The 21025-nt window shown below is 67.4% G+C and overlaps 5 protein-coding genes across 6 annotated transcripts in view; 3 read left to right on the top strand and 2 right to left on the bottom strand.

Annotated features, from left to right (window-relative positions):
• The first annotated feature begins 2079 nt into the window (after nucleotides 1–2079).
• PAK4 (p21 (RAC1) activated kinase 4) lies at nucleotides 2080–7060 on the top strand. Of its 2 annotated transcripts, XM_068178024.1 has the most exons (8): nucleotides 2080–2499; nucleotides 3436–3957; nucleotides 4566–4958; nucleotides 5172–5305; nucleotides 5391–5517; nucleotides 5601–5726; nucleotides 6067–6201; nucleotides 6287–7060. In XM_068178024.1, exons 1-8 carry the CDS (start codon nucleotides 2221–2223, stop codon nucleotides 6440–6442), a joined length of 1872 nt encoding a protein of 623 aa, XP_068034125.1. In that variant the 5' UTR covers nucleotides 2080–2220; the 3' UTR covers nucleotides 6443–7060. The 2 variants fall into 2 exon arrangements, with proteins under 2 accessions (XP_068034125.1, XP_068034126.1); XM_068178025.1 differs by lacking the exon at nucleotides 3436–3957 and having other exon boundaries at nucleotides 2186–2499.
• Nucleotides 7061–7658: 598 nt separating this feature from the next.
• SYCN (syncollin) lies at nucleotides 7659–8127 on the bottom strand. The gene has a single exon (XM_068178034.1). It carries the CDS (start codon nucleotides 8110–8112, stop codon nucleotides 7705–7707), a length of 408 nt encoding a protein of 135 aa, XP_068034135.1. The 5' UTR covers nucleotides 8113–8127; the 3' UTR covers nucleotides 7659–7704.
• A 255-nt stretch (nucleotides 8128–8382) lies between these two features.
• Nucleotides 8383–21025, top strand: part of OPA3 (outer mitochondrial membrane lipid metabolism regulator OPA3) — an 80629-nt gene continuing 67986 nt past the window's right edge. Inside the window, exon 1 of the mRNA XM_068178031.1 lies at nucleotides 8383–8421. The gene's annotated coding sequence lies outside the window, so the exon portion shown is untranslated. The remainder of the gene's footprint in view (nucleotides 8422–21025) is intronic.
• LRFN1 (leucine rich repeat and fibronectin type III domain containing 1) lies at nucleotides 9799–12428 on the bottom strand. The gene is given in 4 exon segments (XM_068178046.1): nucleotides 9799–9986; nucleotides 9989–10409; nucleotides 11064–12365; nucleotides 12367–12428. Coding segments are annotated over 4 exon segments (1941 nt in total). The 3' UTR covers nucleotides 9799–9830.
• SAMD4B (sterile alpha motif domain containing 4B) overlaps nucleotides 18325–21025 on the top strand; it is a 7181-nt gene continuing 4480 nt past the window's right edge. The window contains 7 exon segments of the mRNA XM_068178036.1: nucleotides 18325–18378; nucleotides 18380–18536; nucleotides 19241–19374; nucleotides 19376–19730; nucleotides 20033–20147; nucleotides 20186–20292; nucleotides 20376–20485. Coding sequence (XP_068034137.1) covers nucleotides 18340–18378; nucleotides 18380–18536; nucleotides 19241–19374; nucleotides 19376–19730; nucleotides 20033–20147; nucleotides 20186–20292; nucleotides 20376–20485 — 1017 coding nt within the window. The 5' untranslated portion in view covers nucleotides 18325–18339.

The following is a 21025-nucleotide window of genomic DNA, read 5'->3' as shown; positions in this document are numbered from 1 at the left end:
CGGAATCCCGGGAGTTTTCGGGACGCTTTGCTCTGTCCCTGTTGCCGTGAGGAGCTGCTTTCCCCAGGATCCCAAATTCCTGCCGGGGGCTCCCGGAGGTGGAAATTTTTCATGGAAGATGTGGATTTGGAGGGTTTGGAGTCTCTTCCTGTTCCAGCTGACACCAGGAAAATAATTCCCCAAGAGGAAAAATCCAGCCCAGGGATTTTCCAACGGAGACTTTGGCTCTTCCCTCTTCTTTCCAAAAGGATCCAACCCAGCATGAGTTTGGGACTCAGGGAACTTTAGAGGGGGGAAAAAAAAAAACCAAAAACCAGGAATAAGCGGTGGGAATAGGAGGTAAGTTTTCCATCTGGTGGAATTTTCTCACCGCGTCCCCGCAAAGGGAAGGTTCCAAGCCCAGCTCTCCCTGGGAACTCGCCCCATCATCTTCCCAGGACTCTCTGGTTCCGGAGGGGCCCGCTTGGAATGTTGGGGGAAAATGGAGCAGTTTGGGGCAAAGAGAGGAGAGATGGGATGGGATGGACCAGCTCCACACAGCGGGGGGAAAATGGAAATACTGGAATTTGGGAAGCGGGATGAAGCCAGACGCCACGTCTGGAATGCCACGATGCCACACTGGGCGTTTGTTTTCCTGAAATTCACCCAGCTCCGGTGTAAAAATCCTGAAGTTTGCTGAAAATCCCATTTCAGTTCCTTCCTGGACACTCTCCTGCCCAGTAACATCTGATCTTCCTGGGTTTGGGCTTTATGGGAAGGCGTGAAGTGGCTCTGTGCACCTTCTTTCCCTTTATTATTCCCTTTCCTTTTCATCCCAAAGCTGCCAGCACGATTCCCACCAGGACACAGCCTAAATGCCACTGATTTGGGGGGAATTTTTGGGATTTTGTTGGGAATTTTAGGGAAAACATGAGATTATTCTGCCCAGTGTGGACTCAGTTCCTTGTTAATTGGTAACTAATTAAACCCCGCTGGGATCCCAGGAATGCGACATGGGAAGGGCTGAGGAATAAGTTCACCCCCTCCTGGCCCTCATCCCACCCTCTGGAATTCTTCAGGACCTCTCTGCCCCTGCCAAGTGCCGCCAGTTTTTCCTCAACCATCTGAAAAAAAAAAAGGGGGTTTTGGGGTGAAATCCTGTGGATTTGGTGCCCAGAGGCACCAGATACTGCACCTCCCTGACATCCTGGCTGACCTGGATCATCCTCAGATAATTCTCATGGAACTCGCAACAGGAAAAGCCCAAATGCAGCAGATTTTAATCCTCCCACTCCAAATTCAGCTGCAATTTCTCCAAACCGGGGGAATTTTCCATCCGAAAGTGGGATTTTGCCAATCCAGAGAGCATCCCAGCAGTGTCCTAGGAAGGTGGAAGGAGGGATGAGCAGGGAAGATGGAGAATATACAGAATTCTGACAGTTTTTGGCTGGAGTCAAAGCGGAGGAGGAGAAAAGCTTCATAATGGACCACTGATTAAAGGAGAAAACCTCAAAGATTGGGAAAAACAGTGAGAAAACCTTGGAAGCAGTGGGATTCTGGAGCCTGGAAAACAGGATTGAGCCAAGGAACTGGAAAAAAATGGGAAGAAATGGGGAAATTGCCACTGGGAAAAACATTGAAAGTGGGACAAATTGACCCACCCAGGATCCATGGGATTTTGGGGCCATTCCCAGTGGGATTCATGTCCCCGCTGGGATCACATTCCCAAAACCTTCCCAACTCAGCTCGTTTTTGGCCTGGAAACTGCAGAAAAACATGGAAATCAGCCAAACCCTCAGATCCTGCCCCAGAGCACTGATCCTGGCGCTGGGATCCCAGGAAAAGCAGATTTTTTTTGTGGCTTGTTGAGGTGTTTTAAATCTGTTTGTTGGTTCAGGTCAGGTTAATGGATTACTCCCATTTCCAAGTGGGAATTTCTGGTGCTCCTGGTGTTTCCAAGCTTGGACTTGGGGGGAAAATGGGAAGTAATTGGATAAAAGTGGGGGACGTTGGACGGAAGCAGCCAGTGGATGGATAAAAACCATTCCAACAGTGGGATTTTCGGGGCTGATCCCGCCCATCCCAACGCGTTTCACCCCAACGACGTCCCCAGTTTATTTCATTCTGACGACGGGATTTGGGCGCTGGTCCCGTTCCCGGGGACGTTCCCCATTGTGGCCCCGGATTTCAGGGGCTGCTCCCATTCCCAGGGCTGGATTTCGCGGGCTGGTGCCGTTCCGGATGGCCAGCTCCCATTTCCCTCCCCCTAATGCTGGGGTTCTGGGCCCCGATCCCGTTGCCAGGAGCGCGTCCCGGGCCATGTTCTCCAAGAAGAAGAAGCGGGTGGAGATCTCGGCGCCGTCCAACTTCGAGCACCGGGTGCACACGGGCTACGACCCCTCGGAGCAGCGCTTCACGGGGCTGCCCCGCCAGTGGCAGGGCCTGCTCGAGGAGTCCGCCCGGCGCCCCAAGCCCCTCGTGGACCCCGCCTGCATCACCGCCATCCGCGGGGCCCACAAGGTGCGGAAAACCGGGAGCGTTGGGAATTCGGGGGGGCGGGGGGGTCATGGGGCGGGGAGGGCGTGGCCAGGTCGCCGTTCTGGGTTTGGGGTCTTGGAGGAGGTAACAGGGTTCTGGGTACTCTATGGGGTTGGACTGGGGGCAGTTTGGGGGTCTTGGAACAAGGGAATTTTGGGATTCTTTGATATTCAGGGGTTATGGAGCAGGTAAGGGGTTGCCAGCCACTCTTGGGGCTCAAAAAGCCAAACTGGGAGGAATTTGGGGGTCAGGGAGGTGGGAGCTGGGTCCCCCTGCCTTTCCTACCTCCCAAAAAGACAATTTGGGGGAGTCATGGACCAGGGGATTTTGGGATCATGGGGCAGGGAGGGGGGAGGTGGGGGCTCATTCGCTCCCTGGGGTGGGTTTGGGGGAATTTGGGGTCTTGGAGTATATAAGGGTGTCCTGGATGCTCTTTGGGGTCAAACTGGGAGGAATTTGGGGGTCTTGGGGTGGGGAGGTGATGATTGGGTCCCCCAGGACAGGGATCCCCCGGCGAGACTCTTCCCCACACCTGGAAGCAGCCCACCCCATGGGAACTCAGAGTCATTCCCACCTGATCTCTTCCCCATTGTGTGTGTTCCCAGTGGTTTAAGTCCCCCATTGCCACATCCACCCATTCCCACCTCAGTTCTGATGCCCCCCCAATTCCCACCCCATCAAACCCCCCAGTATTTTGGGGACCCTCCCAGCGAGGCTAGACCCCAATGCCTGGGGAGTGCCCAGGGTCATTTGGGGCTCTGGGACTCTTCCCAGAGGGACACCCCAGCCAAGCCCCCTCCCCTCTGCCCACCCTGCCATCCTCCTGCAGCCATTCCATGTCATCTTCCTGTTGTTTTGGTTTTTTTTTTTCCTTTTTTTCCCCCCTGTTTCCCCCATGTGTTTCCCCCCTTCCCGCAGCCCATCGTGCGCGGCTCCAAAGGGACTCGGGATGGGACCCCCGGGGGCCGGGACAGGACCCTGGCGTGGCTCCTGGACGAGCTGGCGGCCGTGTCTGTGTCCCGCTCCAACTCCTTGCGCCAGGACAGCCCCCCCTGCCCCTCCCGGCACCCCCCGGAGAACGGCCTGGCCCCGGGACCCCCCCGCTCCCGCCCGGAGCCCGGCAAGAGCCGCCGCGGGGACCCCGAGCCGAGCCCTCCCCAGTCCCAGGAGCGGGAGGACCCCAAAGCTGCGGCCGGGCGGGAGCCCCCCCACCCTCACCCCCACCCCTCCGGGGGCCGCCCCAAATCCAGCTCAGCCGGAGAGGGGCCCCCCCGGCCCCCACCCCGCGAGCAGCGCCCGCTCTCGGGGCCCGACCTGCGGCCCCCCGACATTCCCGGCGCTCCCGGCGCTCCTGGAGCGGGGCTGAAGACGGCGCCCGGACGCCCCTTCCACACCTATCCCCGCGCTGACACCGACCCCGGCCGGGGGGGCAGTGCCCAGGTAAAGGGGTGTCCCCAGGCCTTTCCTCATCCTCCTCTTCCTCTTCCTGCTCTCCTTGCTCTTCCAGAGCGGGTTCTCTGCTCCTCTTCCTCACGGCTTCCCATGTTCCGCTGGGCTCAGCAGCAGCTTCCTTCCCCAGTCACATCCTTGCCTCTGGAGCCATTTCCTCTTCTTCTTCTTCTTGCGCTTTCTCCTCCTCACTGTGCTTGCCCTGTTCTTTCTCAGAAGTGGCTCCTCTGCTCTTCCTCACAGCTTCCCAGAATCAGGATGTGCAGGGGTCACCACCTCCCCTGCCGGTGCTGCGTCCTTGGCACCAAAACAGTTTCCTCTTCCTCGCTCTGCCTCTTCTCTTCCTCCTCAGAAGCAGCTCCTCTGCTTCTCTTCCTCGCAGCTTCCCTTGTCCCGGTCAGAATCGGGGCATCCTGAAGGCCGCTGGCTCCGCGCTTCCTTCCTGGTGCTGCGTCTGTGGCTCCAGAGTCTCTTCCTCTTCCTCTTCCTCTTGCTCACTCAGCCCTTCCCTCCTGCCTGTGCCTGGAGGCACCGGCACTGGCCCCCGACATTCCCACGGGAAGTCCGGGGGCTGACACCCCTCTTCCCTGTCCCCACAGGCCGAGCACCACCCAGGACGCCCGCAGGAGGCGACCCCCAATGGGCCGGTCCCCACCGGCGCTCCCGGTGCCTCCCACGCCCCCGGCCCCCCACGCCCCAAAGCCCCGGAGCCGCCTCCCCCAGCCCCGGAGCCCCCAGCCCCGCGTCCCCCCGGCCCCGCGCCCGCCCCGGCGGGGGGGCCCCAGCGCGTGTCCCACGAGCAGTTCCGGGCAGCGCTGCAGATGGTGGTGGACCCCGGCGACCCCCGCACGTACCTGGACAACTTCATCAAGATCGGCGAGGGCTCCACGGGCATCGTCTGCATCGCCACGGTGCGCGGCTCCGGCAAGCTCGTGGCCGTCAAGAAGATGGACCTGCGCAAGCAGCAGCGGCGGGAGCTGCTCTTCAACGAGGTGAGGGCAGGGGCAGCCCTGGGCACCCCTTGAGAGCCTTGGGGACCCTCAGGGAGGGAACTTCAGAGACCCTCAGGAACCCCTTGAATCCCTCAGGAGTCCCTCATGGCCCCCTCAAAGACCTCTTGGCGACCCACTAGGGACCTCCTGATACCCTGGGGCCCCCCGGGGACAGTCCCAGGCTCCCATCCCCATGTTCCCCCCCACTCCCAGGTGGTGATCATGCGGGACCACCAGCACGAGAACGTGGTGGAGATGTACAACAGTTACCTGGTGGGCGACGAGCTCTGGGTGGTCATGGAGTTCCTGGAGGGCGGCGCCCTGACTGACATCGTCACCCACACCAGGTGACTCCGGGGAGCAGGGGCTGCCCAGGCGCCGGGGGCGGCGGCAGGGGGTGGTGGCGGGGTGGTGACAGGGTGCCGTCCCCAGGATGTCGGAGGAGCAGATCGCGGCCGTGTGCCGCTCGGTGCTGCGGGCGCTCGCCGTGCTCCACGCCCAGGGCGTCATCCACCGCGACATCAAGAGCGACTCCATCCTCCTCACGCATGACGGGCGGGTAGGAACCCCCAGAAATCCCCCCCCAAACCTGCCCCCGATCCTTCGGGATCCCGCCCTGACCAGCCCCGCCCCCGCTGGCAGGTGAAGCTCTCGGATTTCGGGTTCTGCGCCCAAGTGAACAAGGACGTGCCGCGGCGCAAGTCCCTGGTGGGGACTCCGTACTGGATGGCCCCCGAGCTCATCTCCCGCCTGCCCTACGGCCCAGAGGTGCATCGGGGGCTCGGGGGAGTTTAGGGGGTTCTGGGGTTCATTAGGGGGTGTTTAGGGTGGGTTTCAGGGGGTTTGGGGTGGGCGTGTGGGCCCCCGAGCTCATCCCCTGCCTTCTCTGCCACCTTGAGGTGTCTTGTGGGGAGGTTGGGATGGGTTTGAGGGTGCCCAGGGTGGGTTTGGGGGTACCCAGCATATGTTTGAGGGGCTCCAAGTGTCCTCCCCTCCAGACCCCCCCATCCTGGATGGTGTATATTTGGGAGGGGGGGCATGGAGCGGGTTTGAGGGGCTCCCCCCTAACCCCCTCCTCATTTTTGGGGTGACCATCCCCCCCCCGCAGGTGGACATCTGGTCCCTGGGGGTGATGGTCATCGAGATGGTGGATGGGGAACCCCCTTATTTCAACGAGCCCCCTCTCAAAGCCATGAAGCTGATCCGGGACAACCTTCCCCCCCGGCTCAAGAATGGCCACAAGGTAACTCTGGGGGAGTCCCCCCTCCTTTCTGGGGAGTTCCAGGGGGTGTTTCACACCCCCCCCTTCCATTTCCCCCCCCCGCCAGGTGTCCCCATCCCTGAAGGGGTTCCTGGAGCGGATGCTGGTGCGGGACCCGGCGCAGCGGGCGAGCGCCCCGGAGCTGCTCCGTCACCCCTTCCTGGGTGTCGCGGGCCCCCCCGCCTGCATCGTGCCCCTCATGCGGCAGCACCGGCTGCGGTGAGAGCCCCCCTGCCCTGGGGGAGACCCCCGGCTCCCTCCTGCTCCTCCTCCTCCTCAGCAGCACCCCCAAACTGGAGCGGGACTGGGATGTTCCTGGGGGACACCGGCCCCCCAACCTGTACTACTGAGCTGGGGACCCCACAGCAGAGATTTTGGGGGGGAGGGGAGGGGTGGCTGTCATCCCAGAGATTTGGGGGTGCATGGGCTCATCCTGGTCCCTCCTGCCTTTGGGACCCATTTGGGGCATTTCCCCCTTTTTTTGTTTTATTTTTTAGCCCCCTCTTTTCTACCCCCTTCGGGCACTGGGGTATGGCCCCCCCTGGATCTCCATGAGAGGGGGGTCCCCAAAACTACAGCCCCCCCCTCTCCCCACCACACCACACCACACCACACTACTGATTCGGGGTGTGTCCCCCCCCCGGGCCTCCCTGGCCTGTTTTTGTTGATTTTGGGGTTTTATTTTTTGGTTGGTTCCTTCCCCCCAGAACTCCCCCCTGCCCCCACGGTTTTGTTTTTTAACAAAGTGATATTTATATGGTCGGGTTTTGTACCGCGCGGGACGGGGGGGCCCCGGGGGGACACGGGGCCCCCCCCCCGAAATTACACGTGTCCTTTTGGACCCCACCGTGTGCTGTGTGGTTCTTTGGGGGGTGGGGGGTACGCGGTGGGGGGCACCTCTCGCAGGCACATGGGGTAGGGGGCACGGGGACACCCCCCCAATAAAGGACCCCCCAGGCAGGAGCTGCTGCTGCCTCAGGGCTTTATTGACTGCACAGGGGGCAGGGCGGGTGCGGCCGTGTCGGCCCACGGCACACGCAGGGTCTCGCAGTGGCTCAGCCGGGGTTGATTCGCGTTGGCCAAGGCCGGCTTGGCTTGGCCTGGGTCGGCCCCTGATGGCGAATCTTGGCCAACGCTGACTCGCGTTGACTTGCCTTGGCCAGCGTTGGCCTGTGGCGGCTCATCTTGGCTCACATCGGCACCTCTTGGCCAGCTCGGGGACGGTTTGGCCCATGTTGCGTCAGGTCGACCCACGCTGGCTCGTCTTGGCCCGCGATGACTCGCAGCGACGTGCGCTGGCTCGCGTTGACCCGCGCTGGCTTGCGTTGACCCGCGCTGGCTCGCGTTGACCCGTGCTAGCTCGTGTTGACCCGTGCTGGCTCGCGTTGACCCACACTGGCTCGCATTGACCCGCGTTGCCTCACGGCACCTCCTGCTGCCTGCTCTCACCCCCTGTTCCGCCGCCGCCCCGCCCCGCGCTGCCGCTCACTTGCAGGTGCAGTAGAATGCCCGGATGGCGTTGTTCCAGTCTCCAAAGAGCCCCCGGCGCACCTCCTGCAGCCGTGGCACCGCGCCGGGGCTGAAGTGCCGCGAGTTGCCTTTCTTGGCCCTGCGCGACCACACGGTGAGCTCGCACCTGGTGCCCACCACGAGGGAGGAGACACGGGCGGACCACCCGCGGGGCATGTAGGGCACGTCGCTGCCCGGCAGCACCTCCAGCACGTCCCCGGCGCAGCACTGCTCGTAGTAGGGGCTGTTGTCGGCGTAGAGCAGCGCGCACAGCCGCGTGCCGTTGACGGGGCGCAGCTCCGCGGCCGTGGGGCACTGGGCCTCCACCCCCCAGCCCAGCGCGGCCACCGCGGCCACCAGCGTCACCAGCAGCGCTGACGCCATCGCTGTCACCTCCCGAGCTGTGCCGAGGCCTTCGCGGCGCGGTTATACCCCGGCCCAAGGCCGGGGGGCGGGGCCCACCTGGCAGGGGACTCAGGTGTGTGGCAGCTTCCCGGGAAGGGACACAGGTGTGGGGGTCCCCGGGTCTGCAGTCTCCCCCCCCGCCATGGGAAGGGACACAGGTGTGGGGGTCCCCAGGTCTGCAGTCTCCCCCCCGCCATGGGAAGGGACACAGGTGTGGGGGTCCCCAGGTCTGCAGTCTCCCCCCCGCCATGGGAAGGGACACAGGTGACCCCCCCCGGGCCCCCCAGCCTCGCTGCTGCGGCCTTGGGATGGAGGAGGATCTAACGCCAGGCTGGGGCCCAGGTGCTCTGTATGCAAATGAGGGCATAATTAGCCGGGGCTTTTGCTGGTGGGCTCCGCCCCTTGTTTGCATATTCATGATCCCGTCCTGGCCCCGCTGAGCTCCTCGAGATGGTCACCATGGCAACCACAGGGGGCGGGGATTGTTGCCTCATTAGCATAGTCCTGACCCGCCCACATTGTGGGATGCTGGGGGGGGGGAACAGACGGGGTGGGCGAGCTTCGGGGGGGGGCTCGTATTGGGCTGGGACGCCCCCCGAGGAAATGAAACCCCCTGTCCCGGGCAGAGACCCCCCCCCCGCCAAAAGATAGAGGGGACGCCCCCAGTCAGAGCCCAGCCCCAAACTGAGCGGGGACCCCCCCCCCGCCGCCCGAGCTCCCACCCCCCCACATTCACACTCGTGTTTCTGCCCCGGGGGGGCCACAGGTTTTTAATGTAAAAACTCGTGTTAAACACTGCGGGGGCCCGAGGGGGGCGGCTGGTGGGTGGGGGGGGGGGGGGAGATGGGGAGGAGCTGAGGCATTTTGGGGGGGGGAAATGGGGCTGGGAGGGAAATGGGGGGGCTGGGGGCACCCCCCCAGGGTTATCCAGACCAGCCAGATAGGAACCCCCGGGTCGAGTTGGGGGGGAAGGGGGCAGAGGCCACGGGAGGGACACACGGGGGGTCCCCAGGCATCCGGGGGCCCCCCTTTTTGCCCTCCCCTCCCCACGGGGGGGTTTTTGGCGGGGGGGGAGGGCTGCGGGTCTCGTGTCATCTGTGCAGAGATGTCGGGGGCGTGCGCGGGGCCCCCCCGGCCCGGCCGAAGGCACCGCGGGGGGGGCGGGCCGGGCACGCGCGTGGGGCGGGGGGGGCACACAAATGTTGGGGCGCACACGCAAGTCCCAAGTGCGCATCTCGGGGGGGGGGGGGACACACACGCGTGGGGGGAGCCACAGGTTTCCGGACACGCCCACGTGAGTCCCCACGCGTGTCGCGGTCCCCGCACATGTCGGGGGTCCCCACGCGGGTTTTTCGGGGGGGAAAGGTTTGCATACGGGCACCCCCAGGGCGGGGGGGGGGGGGGGGGGGACGACGACGACACCTGGCGGGTTCCCAATGGCACCTGGTGGCACCCACGGGGGATCCCAAATGGGTGCGGGGGGGGGCACCCGGGCGAGCTTTGGCGCTCCCAGGACCCCACCCCCACCCCCCCCCCCCCACAAGAGCCGCCTGGGCTGCGTTTGGTCGCCCGGGACCACCCGAGTGGGAGGGGTTCCCACCGCCGCCCCCCCCCCCAGAAGGATCCCGGGCGGGTTCCGGTGGGTGCTGCCGAGAGGGGGCCGGGGGGTGGGGGGGGGAATTCCCACCGTCCCCCCCTCACACGGTGCTCTCCAGCATCCAGTGGGTGCTGCCGAACGAGGGGCGCAGGGGGGGTCCCAGGGGGCTCCCCTCGGGCGCGTCCAGCCGCGGGAGGGACCCGTGGCGCCGGGGCCGCGCCCGCCGGGGGTAGCTGTGGCTGGGGAACAACCCCCGCGCCCCCCCCCGCCGCGGGACCCCCCGCCCGCCGCCGGGGGCAGCGGGGGCAGCGGGGGCAGCTCGGGGGTCTCGGCGGGCCGGGGGCCGCCGTTGGTCTGGGAGCAGACGCTGGCGAGGGCGGGCGGGGGGCGCCGCGCCCCCGCCGCCTTCCAGCGCGCCGTGAGGATGAGGATGAACACGAGCACGGAGGCGGCGATGGCGGCGCCGATGACGATGATGACGGTGCCCCCCAAGAAGTGGGGCCGGGGCGGCGCGGCGCAGCCCGGCGGAGCCGCGGCCGTGGCGAAGGAGACGCAGCCGAGCGGGCGGGGGGCGGCGGGGGGGTCCCCGACCACGCGCAGCGTGGACACGCAGAGCTCATACTGGCGCCCGGGGGCCAAGTCCCGCAGCACGAAGGTGCGGCTGGAGGGGGGCAACAACCTGGGGAGGGGGCAAGGGGGAGTCGGGGGAGGGGCGAGACCCCCCGCACCCCCCTTTCGCCCCCCCGCAGTAAGCCGAAAACCCGCGCGGGACCCCTCAAAAACACGGCAGAGAGTGCCAGGAGCCCCCAAACACCTCCTCAATTCCCCCCCAAACACCTCAAAGACTCCCCAGAGACCCCCAGGACGCCCCTGAGTGCCCCTAGGACCTCACCAGGGAACCCATGAAGCCCCCCGGAGATACAGAATTCCCTTGATAACCCCCCCACATCCCCTCAGAGCCACCCCAGGACCCCCCGATACACACCTGAACATCCTCCCCCAGAACCCTCCGGGACACACCAATCCTTCCCAGACCCCCCCCCCCCCCCCCGGAGCCCCCAAGACCACCCAAAATCCACTTGAAGCCTCCCCCGACCTCTCCAGCGCTGCCCCAAACCCACTTGAGCTTCCCCCAGAGCCCCCCAGGACACCCCAGTCCCTTCCCAGATGCCCCTGGAGCCCCACAGGGACCCTCAAAACCCAGCCGAGCTCCCCCCGGAGCCCCCCACAGACCACCCTGGCGCGCCACGGGTCTCCCCACGACCCACCGGAACCGCCCCTAGACCCTTCCCAGGCCCGCTGCAGCCCCCCAGGGACACCCCCGGGTGCCCACCTGTAGACGAGGGCATCGTCGGCCGAGCTGTTGTACTGGATCTGCACCATGCGCACGCCGGGCACGTGGCGCTGCGGCAGCCACCGGATGCGCGCCGAGGACCCCGTCACCTCCGCCGCCACCACCCGCCGCTCCCCGGGCCCCCCCCAGGTGTCATTGCCTCCCGCTTGGGCCATATCCGAGGGGCCGGGCCCCGGCTCAGCGGCCGCGGCCTCCCCATCCCCGTCCCGTCCCCGCGGCACCGGCAGCGGCACCACCACGACATCGACGCGCGCGGCCGCCTCGCCCGCGGCGTTGGCGGCCACGCAGGTGAAGCCGCCGTGGTCCCTCAGGGTGGCCACGCGGAGCTCCAGGGAGCCGTCGGCGCCCACCGAGCGCCGGGAGCCGTTCTGCACCACGCGCCCATCGGGGCCCAGCCAGTGCAGCGCGGGCGGCGGGTCCCCGACGGCGGCGCAGCCCAGGCGCAGCGGCTGCCCCTCTGTGACCGCGGGCGGGTGCGCGGCCGCGGCGGTGACGGAGGGGGCCCGGCAGGTCAGCTCCTCCTCGGGCACGGCGCCCAGCAGACGCCCCGCCAGCGGCGCCGGCGTGGCGCAGGTCTCCAGGCGGCCCGGCTGAGCCACGCGGCGCAGCCACAGCAATTCGCAGTTGCAGTGCAAGGGGTTCCCCCCGGCCGCCAGCGCCGGCCCCGGCGGCCCCGGCACCGGCGGCAGCGCCCGCAGCCGGTTGGCCGTGAGGTCAAGCCTGGCCAGGCGCGGCAGCCGCGCCACGGCGCCGGCCGGCACCCGCTCCAGCAGGTTGTGGTCCAGAGTCAGCGTGGCCAGGCTGCCCATGGCGGCCACGGCGTCCCAGGGCAGCGCCGGGAGGTTGTTGTGCGACAGGTCCAGGTCCTCCACGGTGGCGGCGAAGGCGGCGAAGGCGGCGGCGTCGATGGCGGCCAGCTGGTTGTTGGCCAGGATGAGGTGGCGCAGGCTGGCCAGCCCGCGCAGCTGCGGCCCGCTCAGCGCCGGCAGCCGGTTGCCGTCCAGGTGCAGCGCTCGCAGGGCGCGCAGGTCGGCGAAGGCGCCGGGGGCCAGGCGGCGCAGCCCGTTCCGCGACAGCGTCAGGTGCACCAGGCTGCTCATGTTGGCGAAGTCGGCGCGGCCCACGGCGCCGATGAAGTTGTCGGCCAGGCGCAGCTCCACGGCGCCGCGGTCCAGGCTGGGCGGCACGGCCAGCAGCCCCGTGCGGGCGCACAGCAGCGTCGGGCTGGGCGCGGCCGCGGGGCACAGGCAGCGCGGGGGGCACCGCGGCGACGGCGGCGACACCGGGACCCCCCGCCCCGGACACGGCCCCCAGCATCACCAGCGGCACCAGCAGCTTCGCCATCCCCACGGCCGCGCCTGCGGGGCGAACCGGGGGTCACGGGGGGGTGTGGAGCCCGGTGGATCCCAGCAGAGCCCAGTGGAGCCCAGCAGATCCCAGTGGAGCCCAGCAGAGCCCGGTGTATCCCTAGGGATCCCAGCAGAGCCCAGGGGATCCCAGTAGAGCCCAGAAGAGCCCAGTGGAGCCCAGCAGAGACCAGTAGATCCCAGTGGAGCCTAGTAGATCCCAGCAGAGCCCAGTGGAGCCCAGCAGATCCCAGTGTATCCCTGGGGATCCCAGCAGAGCACAGTGGAGCCCAGTGCATCCCAGCGGATCCCAGCAGATCCCAGTGGAGCCCAGCAGAGCCCACCAGCCCCTGTGGGATCCCACCAGAAGCCCCCAGATCCCCTCGGATGCTGTCGGGCCCCACCGGATCCCATCAGATCTCCCCAGATCCCACCCCGTCACGCAAGAGTCCTGCTGTGAGGTCCCACAGACCCCCACGGGACACCGGGAGATCCCTGGGATCCCATCAGATCCCACTGGCTCCGTCGCATCCCAGGGGGCACCGGGACACCCCACAGGATCCCGGGATCCCCATTAGTTCCTCTTGGGTCATCCCAGATCCCACCAGATCCCACCAGATCCCACAGCACACCGCAAAATCCCAGGAGATCCCAGTGCTCCCAGTGAGATCCCAGTGAGAGTGATCCCAGTTGTCCCAGTTGCCCCAGTGATCCCAGTACCTCCTCTCAGGGCTCCATGCTGGTCCTGTCCAGGCGTCGCCGTGGGGCCTGTGGGGACAGGGGACAGGCCAGTACACACCAGTACAGACCAGTACAGGCCGCATTCCCACCAGTACAGACCATTATAGACCCGCGCCCACCGGTACGGACCAGTACGGACCAGTACAGACCAGTACAGGCCGCATTCCCACCAGTACGGACCATTATAGACCCGCGCCCACCAGTACAGACCAGTACGGACCAGTACAGATTCACACTCACCAACAGGGGCAGTGTGGACCAGTACGAACCAGTACAGACCGGTACACATTCACACCCACCAGTACGGGCCACTAAAGACCAGTTGAGCAGCACGCAGCCCAGTACAGCCCAGTACGGCCCCACACACCCCAGTACGGCCAAATCCAGCCCAGTACAGCCCAGTCTGGCCCAGTTCAGCCCAGCATCCCCTGCACACACCCCAGTGTCCATTCCAGGTTAACACAGCTCAGCACAGCCCAGTATGGCCCAGTACATCCCAGCACAGCCCAGCATGGCCCAGTACATCCCAGCATGGCCCAGTACATCCCAGCATGGCCCAGCATGGCCCAGTACATCCCAGCATGGCCCAGTATGGCCCAGTACAACCCAGCACGGCCCAGCATGGCCCAGTACAGCCCAGTATGGCCCAGTACATCCCAGCACAGCCCAGCATGGCCCAGTACATCCCAGCATGGCCCAGTACAGCCCAGCATGGCCCAGTATGGCCCAGTACATCCCAGCATGGCCCAGTATGGCCCAGTACATCCCGGCACAGCCCAGCATGGCCCAGTACATCCCAGCATGGCCCAGCATGGCCCAGTACATCCCAGCATGGCCCAGTATGGCCCAGTACAACCCAGCACGGCCCAGCATGGCCCAGTACAGCCCAGTATGGCCCAGCATGGCCCAGTACATCCCAGCATGGCCCAGTATGGCCCAGTACAACCCAGCACAGCCCAGCATGGCCCAGTACAGCCCAGTATGGCCCAGCATGGCCCAGTACATCCCAGCATGGCCCAGTACAGCCCAGTATGGCCCAGTATGGCCCAGTATATCCCAGCATGGCCCAGTACAGCCCAGCATGGCCCAGTACATCACAGCATGGCCCAGTATGGCCCAGTACATCCCAGCACAGCCCAGCATGGCCCAGTACATCCCAGCATGGCCCAGCATGGCCCAGTACATCCCAGCATGGCCCAGTATGGCCCAGTACAACCCAGCACGGCCCAGCATGGCCCAGTACAGCCCAGTATGGCCCAGTATGGCCCAGTATATCCCAGCATGGCCCAGTACAGCCCAGCATGGCCCAGTACATCACAGCATGGCCCAGTATGGCCCAGTACATCCCAGCATGGCCCAGTATGGCCCAGTACATCCCGGCACAGCCCAGCATGGCCCAGTACATCCCAGCATGGCCCAGCATGGCCCAGTACATCCCAGCATGGCCCAGTATGGCCCAGTACAACCCAGCACGGCCCAGCATGGCCCAGTACAGCCCAGTATGGCCCAGCATGGCCCAGTACATCCCAGCATGGCCCAGTATGGCCCAGTACAACCCAGCACGGCCCAGCATGGCCCAGTACAGCCCAGTATGGCCCAGCATGGCCCAGTATATCCCAGCATGGCCCAGTACATCCCAGCATGGCCCAGTACAGCCCAGCATGGCCCAGTACATCCCAGCATGGCCCAGTATGGCCCAGTATATCCCAGCATGGCCCAGTACAACCCAGCACAACCACGCCAGGCTGATAAAGACACAGCACAGCCCAGTAGAGACCAGTACATCGCAGTATATCCCAGTACAGCCCAGTACAGCCCAGTATGGCCCAGTGCAGGCCAACACAGACCCGGTACATCCCAGTACAGCCCAGTATGGCCCAGTGCAGGCCAACACAGACCCCGGTACATCCCAGTACAGCCCAGTATGGCCCAGTGCAGGCCAGTGCAGACCCAGTACATCCCAGTACAGCCCAGTATGGCCCAGTGCAGGCCAGTGCAGACCCAGTACATCCCAGTACAGCCCAGTGCCTCCCAGCCCCCGGCCCCCCGGCGGTACCTGGGGGGGCTCAGCCCACGGATGCTCCCATCGCTGCTCCGGGGGGGGAGGGGGGGGTCGGGCCTCGCCCTACCGGGGGGGCATCGGGGGGGCGGGGGGCACCGGGAAAGAGCGGGGGGAAAGCGGGAATTGGGGGCGGGGGGGCACCGGGCCCGGCTGCACCGGGGATGGGGAGGGGCGATGGCGGGGGGATGCCGGGAATCACCGGGATGGGACCGGGGGAGGGGAGAGGGGACCGGGATGGCGGGGGGGTGGGGGGGGACACCGGGACGCGGGGATGGGGACCGGGATGGAGGGAGCGGGATGCGGGGATGGATCCGGGATGCGGAGATGGATCCGGGATGCGGGGATGGATCCGGGGTGGATCCGGGGATGGATCCCGGGCGCGGGACGGCCCCGGGAGCGGCCGCCGGGCTGGCGGTGCCGGGGGTCCCGGAGCAGCCCCGGACCCGCCGCCCCGGAGAGGCCCCGGAGAGGCCGCGGCCGCCGCTCGGAGCCGCAGAACCGGCGGGGCGGGGCCGGGCGGGGCCGGGGCGGGGCCGCGCGGGGCGGGGCCGCGGGGGGGGGAGCACACGGACAGACGGACGGACACACGGAGGGACAGACGGACACGGGGATGGACACACGGACACACGGAGGGACAGACAGACACGGGGATGGCCACAGGGACAGACGGACGGACACACGGACGGACGGACACGGGGATGGACACACGGACGGACACACGGAGGGACAGACGGACACGGGGATGGACACAGGGACAGACAGACGGACACACGGACAGACGGACACGGGGGATGTACACACGGACGGACACACGGAGGGACAGACGGACACGGGGATGGACACAGGGACAGACGGACGGACACAGGGATGGATACGGGGATGGTCACACGGGCAGACAGACGGACACGGGGATGGACACAGGGATGGACACGGGGATGGACACAGGAATGGACACACGGACACAGGGATGGACACAGGGATGGACACACGGACACAGGGATGGACGCACAGAGAGACAGACGGACAGACAGACGGACATGGGGATGGACACGTGGATGGACACGTGGATGGACACACGGACACGGGGATGGACACAGGGATGGACACGGGGATGGACACAGGGATGGACACACGGACACAGGGATGGACACAGGGATGGGCACACGGACACAGGGATGGACGCACAGAGAGACAGACGGACAGACAGACGGACATGGGGATGGACACAGGGATGGACACACGCGGACACAGGGATGGACGCACAGAGAGACAGACGGACCTGGGGATGGACACAGGGATGGACACACGGACACAGGGATGGACACACAGACAGATGGACAGACAGACGGACACGGGGATGGACACACGGACAGAGGGACACACGCATGGGCTCTGGAACGGACCCAGGGACACACGGACGGACACACGGACACCAAGGACACTGGGGGGCACTGGGGGACACTGGGGGGCACTGGGGGGACATTGGGGGGCACTGGGGGGACACTGGGGGGCACTGGGGGGCACTGGGGGGCACTGGGGGGACACTGGGGACACTGGGGGGACACTGGGGTGACACTGGGGGGACACTGGGACACTGGGGGGGCACTGGGAGACACTGGGGGGACACTGGGGACACTGGGGTGACACTGGGGGGACACTGGGGGGCACTGGGGGGACACTGGGGGACATTGGGGGGACATTGGGGGCACTGGGGGGCACTGGGAGACACTGGGGGGACACTGGGGGGACATTGGGGACACTGGGGGGCACTGGGGACACTGGGGTGACACTGGGGGGACACTGGGGACACTGGGGACACTGGGGGGCACTGGGGGACACTGGGGACACTGGGGGGACAACTGGGGGACACTGGGGGGGGCAGAGGCCGCGGGGGCGTGGCCAAGGGGGAAAGGGGCGTGGCCCCCTGCGATTGACGGTCGCGCGCAGGGGGGCGTGCCCAGCAGCGGGGGAGGGGGCGTGTCCGTCGCCGCGCAGCCCCCACCCCGGCCCCGCCCCCGCAGCGCGCGCGCGCGCGCGCCGGCGCCTGCGCGATGCTCTCCCATTGGTCGGCCCGGCGCGGTGGGCGCGGCCTCCCCTCCCCTCCGCCCGCCTCCCGTGCCGCTCCGCCCTCTCATTGGCCGATTGGCGGCGGCGCCGTGACGCAGCGACGCAGCGTGCGTGTGCCGTACGCGCTGACGTTGCGCGGCGGCGGCGGCGGTGGTGAGTGAGGGGCGGCCGCGACCCCCGGGACCGCCCGGGCCCACGCGGGTCCCCCCCGGCACCCCCGGGACGGGCCCCCCCGCGCCCCCCGCGGGCTCCCCGGCCCTTCCCCCGGCCCGGCGCCAGCGCCTGGAACCGGCCCCGGCCCCGCCGGGCCTGCGCCCCCTCCGCCCCCCGCCCCGCGCTGAGGGGAGAGCGGCGGGGCCGGGAGAGCCCCGTCCCCCGTGCGGGGGACACCGGGGAGTCCCCGCGCCCCCGTGGGGTGCCTGTAACGGGGGGATCGCTGTGGTTGGGAGCGGGGGGGGGGCTGGTCCGCCTCGGGAGCGTCCCCGGTGCCTTTTGGGGGTCCCGGTCACCGTGAGCCGTCCCGGTCCGCGCCGGGGGGTGCGGGTGGTTCCCCTTGGGGGTCACTTGTCCCCCGGTGCGGGCGGGTCCCTGAGCCCGGGGAGGGTCCTTGATGCTCGAGGGGGGACGGGTTGAGGCCTCCCTGGGGGGGGTCCCCGGTGCCTTTTTGGGGGTCGCTGTCCCCCCGGCGGTCCGGTGTCACCGAGGGGTCCCGGTGGGTGTCCCGTGTCGCCGAGGGGGGGTGTCCCCGCCCGGGGGTCCCCCGCCCCTGACCCGCTGCCCGCTCTCTCTCTCCGCAGGACCCTCCGGACCCTCCCCCGCGCTCCCAGCCCGGGGGGGGCCCCTCGGCACCCCCCGCCCGCACCCCCCATGCGCTGCCCGGCCCGGGGGGGCCCCCCCCGCCACGTGAGGGGGGGCAGGGCCGCCTCCCCTTCCCCCCCACCTCCCCCCCAAAAAAAAAAACCAAGCAAACAAATAATCAAAAACCAAAAAAAAATACCACAAAAAAAAACCCGCGGCCGCGCCGCCCCCCAGCCCAGCCATGATGTTCCGGGACCAGGTGGGGATCGTGGCCGGCTGGTTTCCGCGGCTGGAGCGAGTGCGAGCAGACGGTGGCACTGCTGGCGCTGCTCAAGCGCGTCACCCGCACCCAGGCGCGCTTCCTGCAGCTCTGCCTCGAGCACTCGCTGGCCGACTGCCCCGACATCCACCTGCTGGAGGCCGAGGCCAACAGCGCCGGTGAGGGGCTGGGGGGGTCGGCAGGGCTGTCACGGGGGGGTTTTTTGGGGGTTGTAGGGGCCGCTGGGGGTGCTGGTGGCTCGCCGGAGGTGTCGTGTGGGGCCTCAGGGGTTCCCAGCTTCCGTGCCTGTGTGTGGCCTGTCCCCCGTCTCAGAGGTGGCCGAGGTGGTGGTGGCCCTGCTGACCCCCTGTGTCCCTGCTGAGCCAGGGGTGTCCATGTATGTCCACACTGTCCCTGTGTGCCCCTGCTGACCCCCCGTGTCCCCTGTCCCCAGGCAGGAGCCAGCCAAGGCAGGGGTGTCCTTGCTGACCGCCCCCCCCTGTGCCCCTGCTGACCCCCTGTGTCCCCTGTCCCCAACCGCCATCTCACAGGGGGCCACAGGGCCCTGCTGACCCCCGTGTGTCCCTGCTGTCCCCGTGTGTCCCCTGTCCCTGGCCACAGGACCCCATCGAGGCGGCTGTGTCCCTGCTGTCCCCCTGTGTGCCCCTGCTGACCCCGGGGTGTCCCTGCTGTGCTCCTGTTGACCTCGGGGTGTCCCTGCTGTCACCTGTGTGTCCCCCCTCTGTGTCCCTGCTGTCCCCCTGTGTGTCCCTGCTGTGCTCCTGTTGACCTCGGGGTGTCCCTGCTGTCCCCCTGCTGTCCCCCTGCTGTGTCCCTGCTGTCCCCCTGTGCCCCTGCTGACCCCGCGTGTCCCCGTCCCCAGCCGCCATCTCGCAGTGGCCGCAGGAGCCGGCCGAGGCGGCGGTGGCCCTGCTGCTGGCCCACCTGCCGCTGCTGCAGCCGGGCAACGCGGCGGCCAAGGCCGAGTACATGAAGCGGCTGCAGAAGGTGCTGGCGGACCGCCATCGAGAGCAACCGCTGCGTGGAGGAGTCGCGGCAGCTGCTGTCCTACGCCCTCATCCACCCGGCCACCACGGCCGACGACCGCAGCGCGCTGGCCCTGTGGCTCGGCCACCTGGAGGAGCGCCTGGCCCCGCCCGGCCCCCGCCGCCCCCCGCGCCCCCCCGGGGCCGGCCCCCGGCCCACGAGTGGCCCCCCGAGCCCCCCGAGCCCGGGGGGCGGCGGCTCGGCGGGTGGGGGGGGCGTGGGCAGAGCAGCACCCACCGGGCACGGCGCCCCGGGAGAACGGGCACCCCCCCGTTCCAGCCCCCCGGAGGTACCCGGGAGGGGGGATTGGGGTGGGGGGGATGGGGGTAAGGGTGAGGGGAAACAGGAGGAGAAACCGGGGGAAACTGGGGGAAAAGGGAGGGGAAACTGGGGGAATGGGGAAAAGGGAGGAAAAACAGGGGAGAAGGGAGAGAGAAGGAGGGGAAAGGGCTGGGAGGGGGGGACAGGGGTCAAACGAGGGGGAGGGGGCTGGGAGCGAGAAACGAGGGGCCAGAGGGCCCCTGGAGAGCAAGGTGGGGATTGGGAAAAGGGGCTGGGGGCTCCTGGGGGACACGAGGAGGGGTCTGCGGTGCTCCCCGCCCACGACGCCGTCCCCGTCGTCCCCCAGCCCTGCCGTGCCAGCTGCACCCCAGCCCCCTGAAGCGCTCGCTGGCGCCCCGGCAGCCCCCAGCCCGGCCCGGGCGGCGACTGGGCGGGGCCGGGTGGGCGCCGAGGAGCCCCCCGCGGGCCCCCGCGGGCGCCCCCGGCGCCCTTCGGGGAGCACGCAACCGCTGTCCCCGCAGAGCAGCGTGGCCTCGTCGGGCAGCGAGCACACCGAGGAGCCCGGCGGGCGCAACTCCTTCCAGGAGGACGGCAGCGGCATGAAGGGTGGGCGGGGGGCTCCTGGGGGGCTCGGGGAGGGTTTGTGGGGGGCTAGCTCTCACCTCACGGCCCCCCCTGTCCCCCCCCAGACGTCCCCTCGTGGCTGAAGAGCCTGCGGCTGCACAAGTACGCGGCGCTGTTCGCGCAGATGAGCTACGAGGAGATGATGACGCTGACCGAGCACCACCTGGAGTCCCAGGTGGGGCACTGGGAGGGACTGGGAGGGGGGGCACCGGGGGTCCCCAGGGGGACAGGAGTGGCTGGAGCGTGCTGCGGGCACTGGAGGGGGGCACTGGGCTGGCGTGGGGGGGTCCCCAGAGGTGTCCAGGATGTCCCCAGTGCCACCAGGGCTGGTGGGACAGGGGTTGGCATCACCCCTGCTCTTCCCAGGGGGTGTCCCCACTGTTCCCTTGAGGTGTGACACCCCCCAGAGGAGTGTGACACCCCCCAGAGGAGTGTGACACCCCCCCAAAAGGTGTGTGACACCCCCCTAGAGCTGTGTGACACCCCCCAAATGTGTATGACAACCCCCCAAATGTGTATGACACCCCCAAAAGGTGTGTGACACTCCCCAAATGTGTGACACTCCCCAAATGTGTGTGACACCCCCCCCAAAAGGTGTGTGACACCCCCCTAGAGCTGTGTGACACCCCCCTAGAGCTGTGTGACACCCCCAAAAGGTGTATGACACCCCCCAAAGGTGTATGACACCCCCAAAAGGTGTGTGACACTCCCCCAA

Source organism: Anomalospiza imberbis, unplaced genomic scaffold, assembly GCF_031753505.1.
Source record: "Anomalospiza imberbis isolate Cuckoo-Finch-1a 21T00152 unplaced genomic scaffold, ASM3175350v1 scaffold_146, whole genome shotgun sequence".
Taxonomy (NCBI): domain Eukaryota; kingdom Metazoa; phylum Chordata; class Aves; order Passeriformes; family Viduidae; genus Anomalospiza; species Anomalospiza imberbis.
This window is presented reverse-complemented; position numbering and strand designations above follow the sequence as displayed.

Excerpts from the sequence above, each read along its gene's own strand:
- PAK4 (XM_068178024.1), top strand. The coding sequence starts at position 2,221 with ATGGCCAGCTCCCATTTCCCTCCCCCTAATGCTGGGGTTCTGGGCCCC. Across the intron at positions 3,958-4,565 it reads GCCGGGGGGGCAGTGCCCAG|GCCGAGCACCACCCAGGACG; the intron begins GTAAAGGGGTGT and ends CTGTCCCCACAG. Across the intron at positions 5,518-5,600 it reads TCCTCACGCATGACGGGCGG|GTGAAGCTCTCGGATTTCGG; the intron begins GTAGGAACCCCC and ends CCCCGCTGGCAG.
- SYCN (XM_068178034.1), bottom strand. The coding sequence starts at position 8,112 with ATGGCGTCAGCGCTGCTGGTGACGCTGGTGGCCGCGGTGGCCGCGCTG.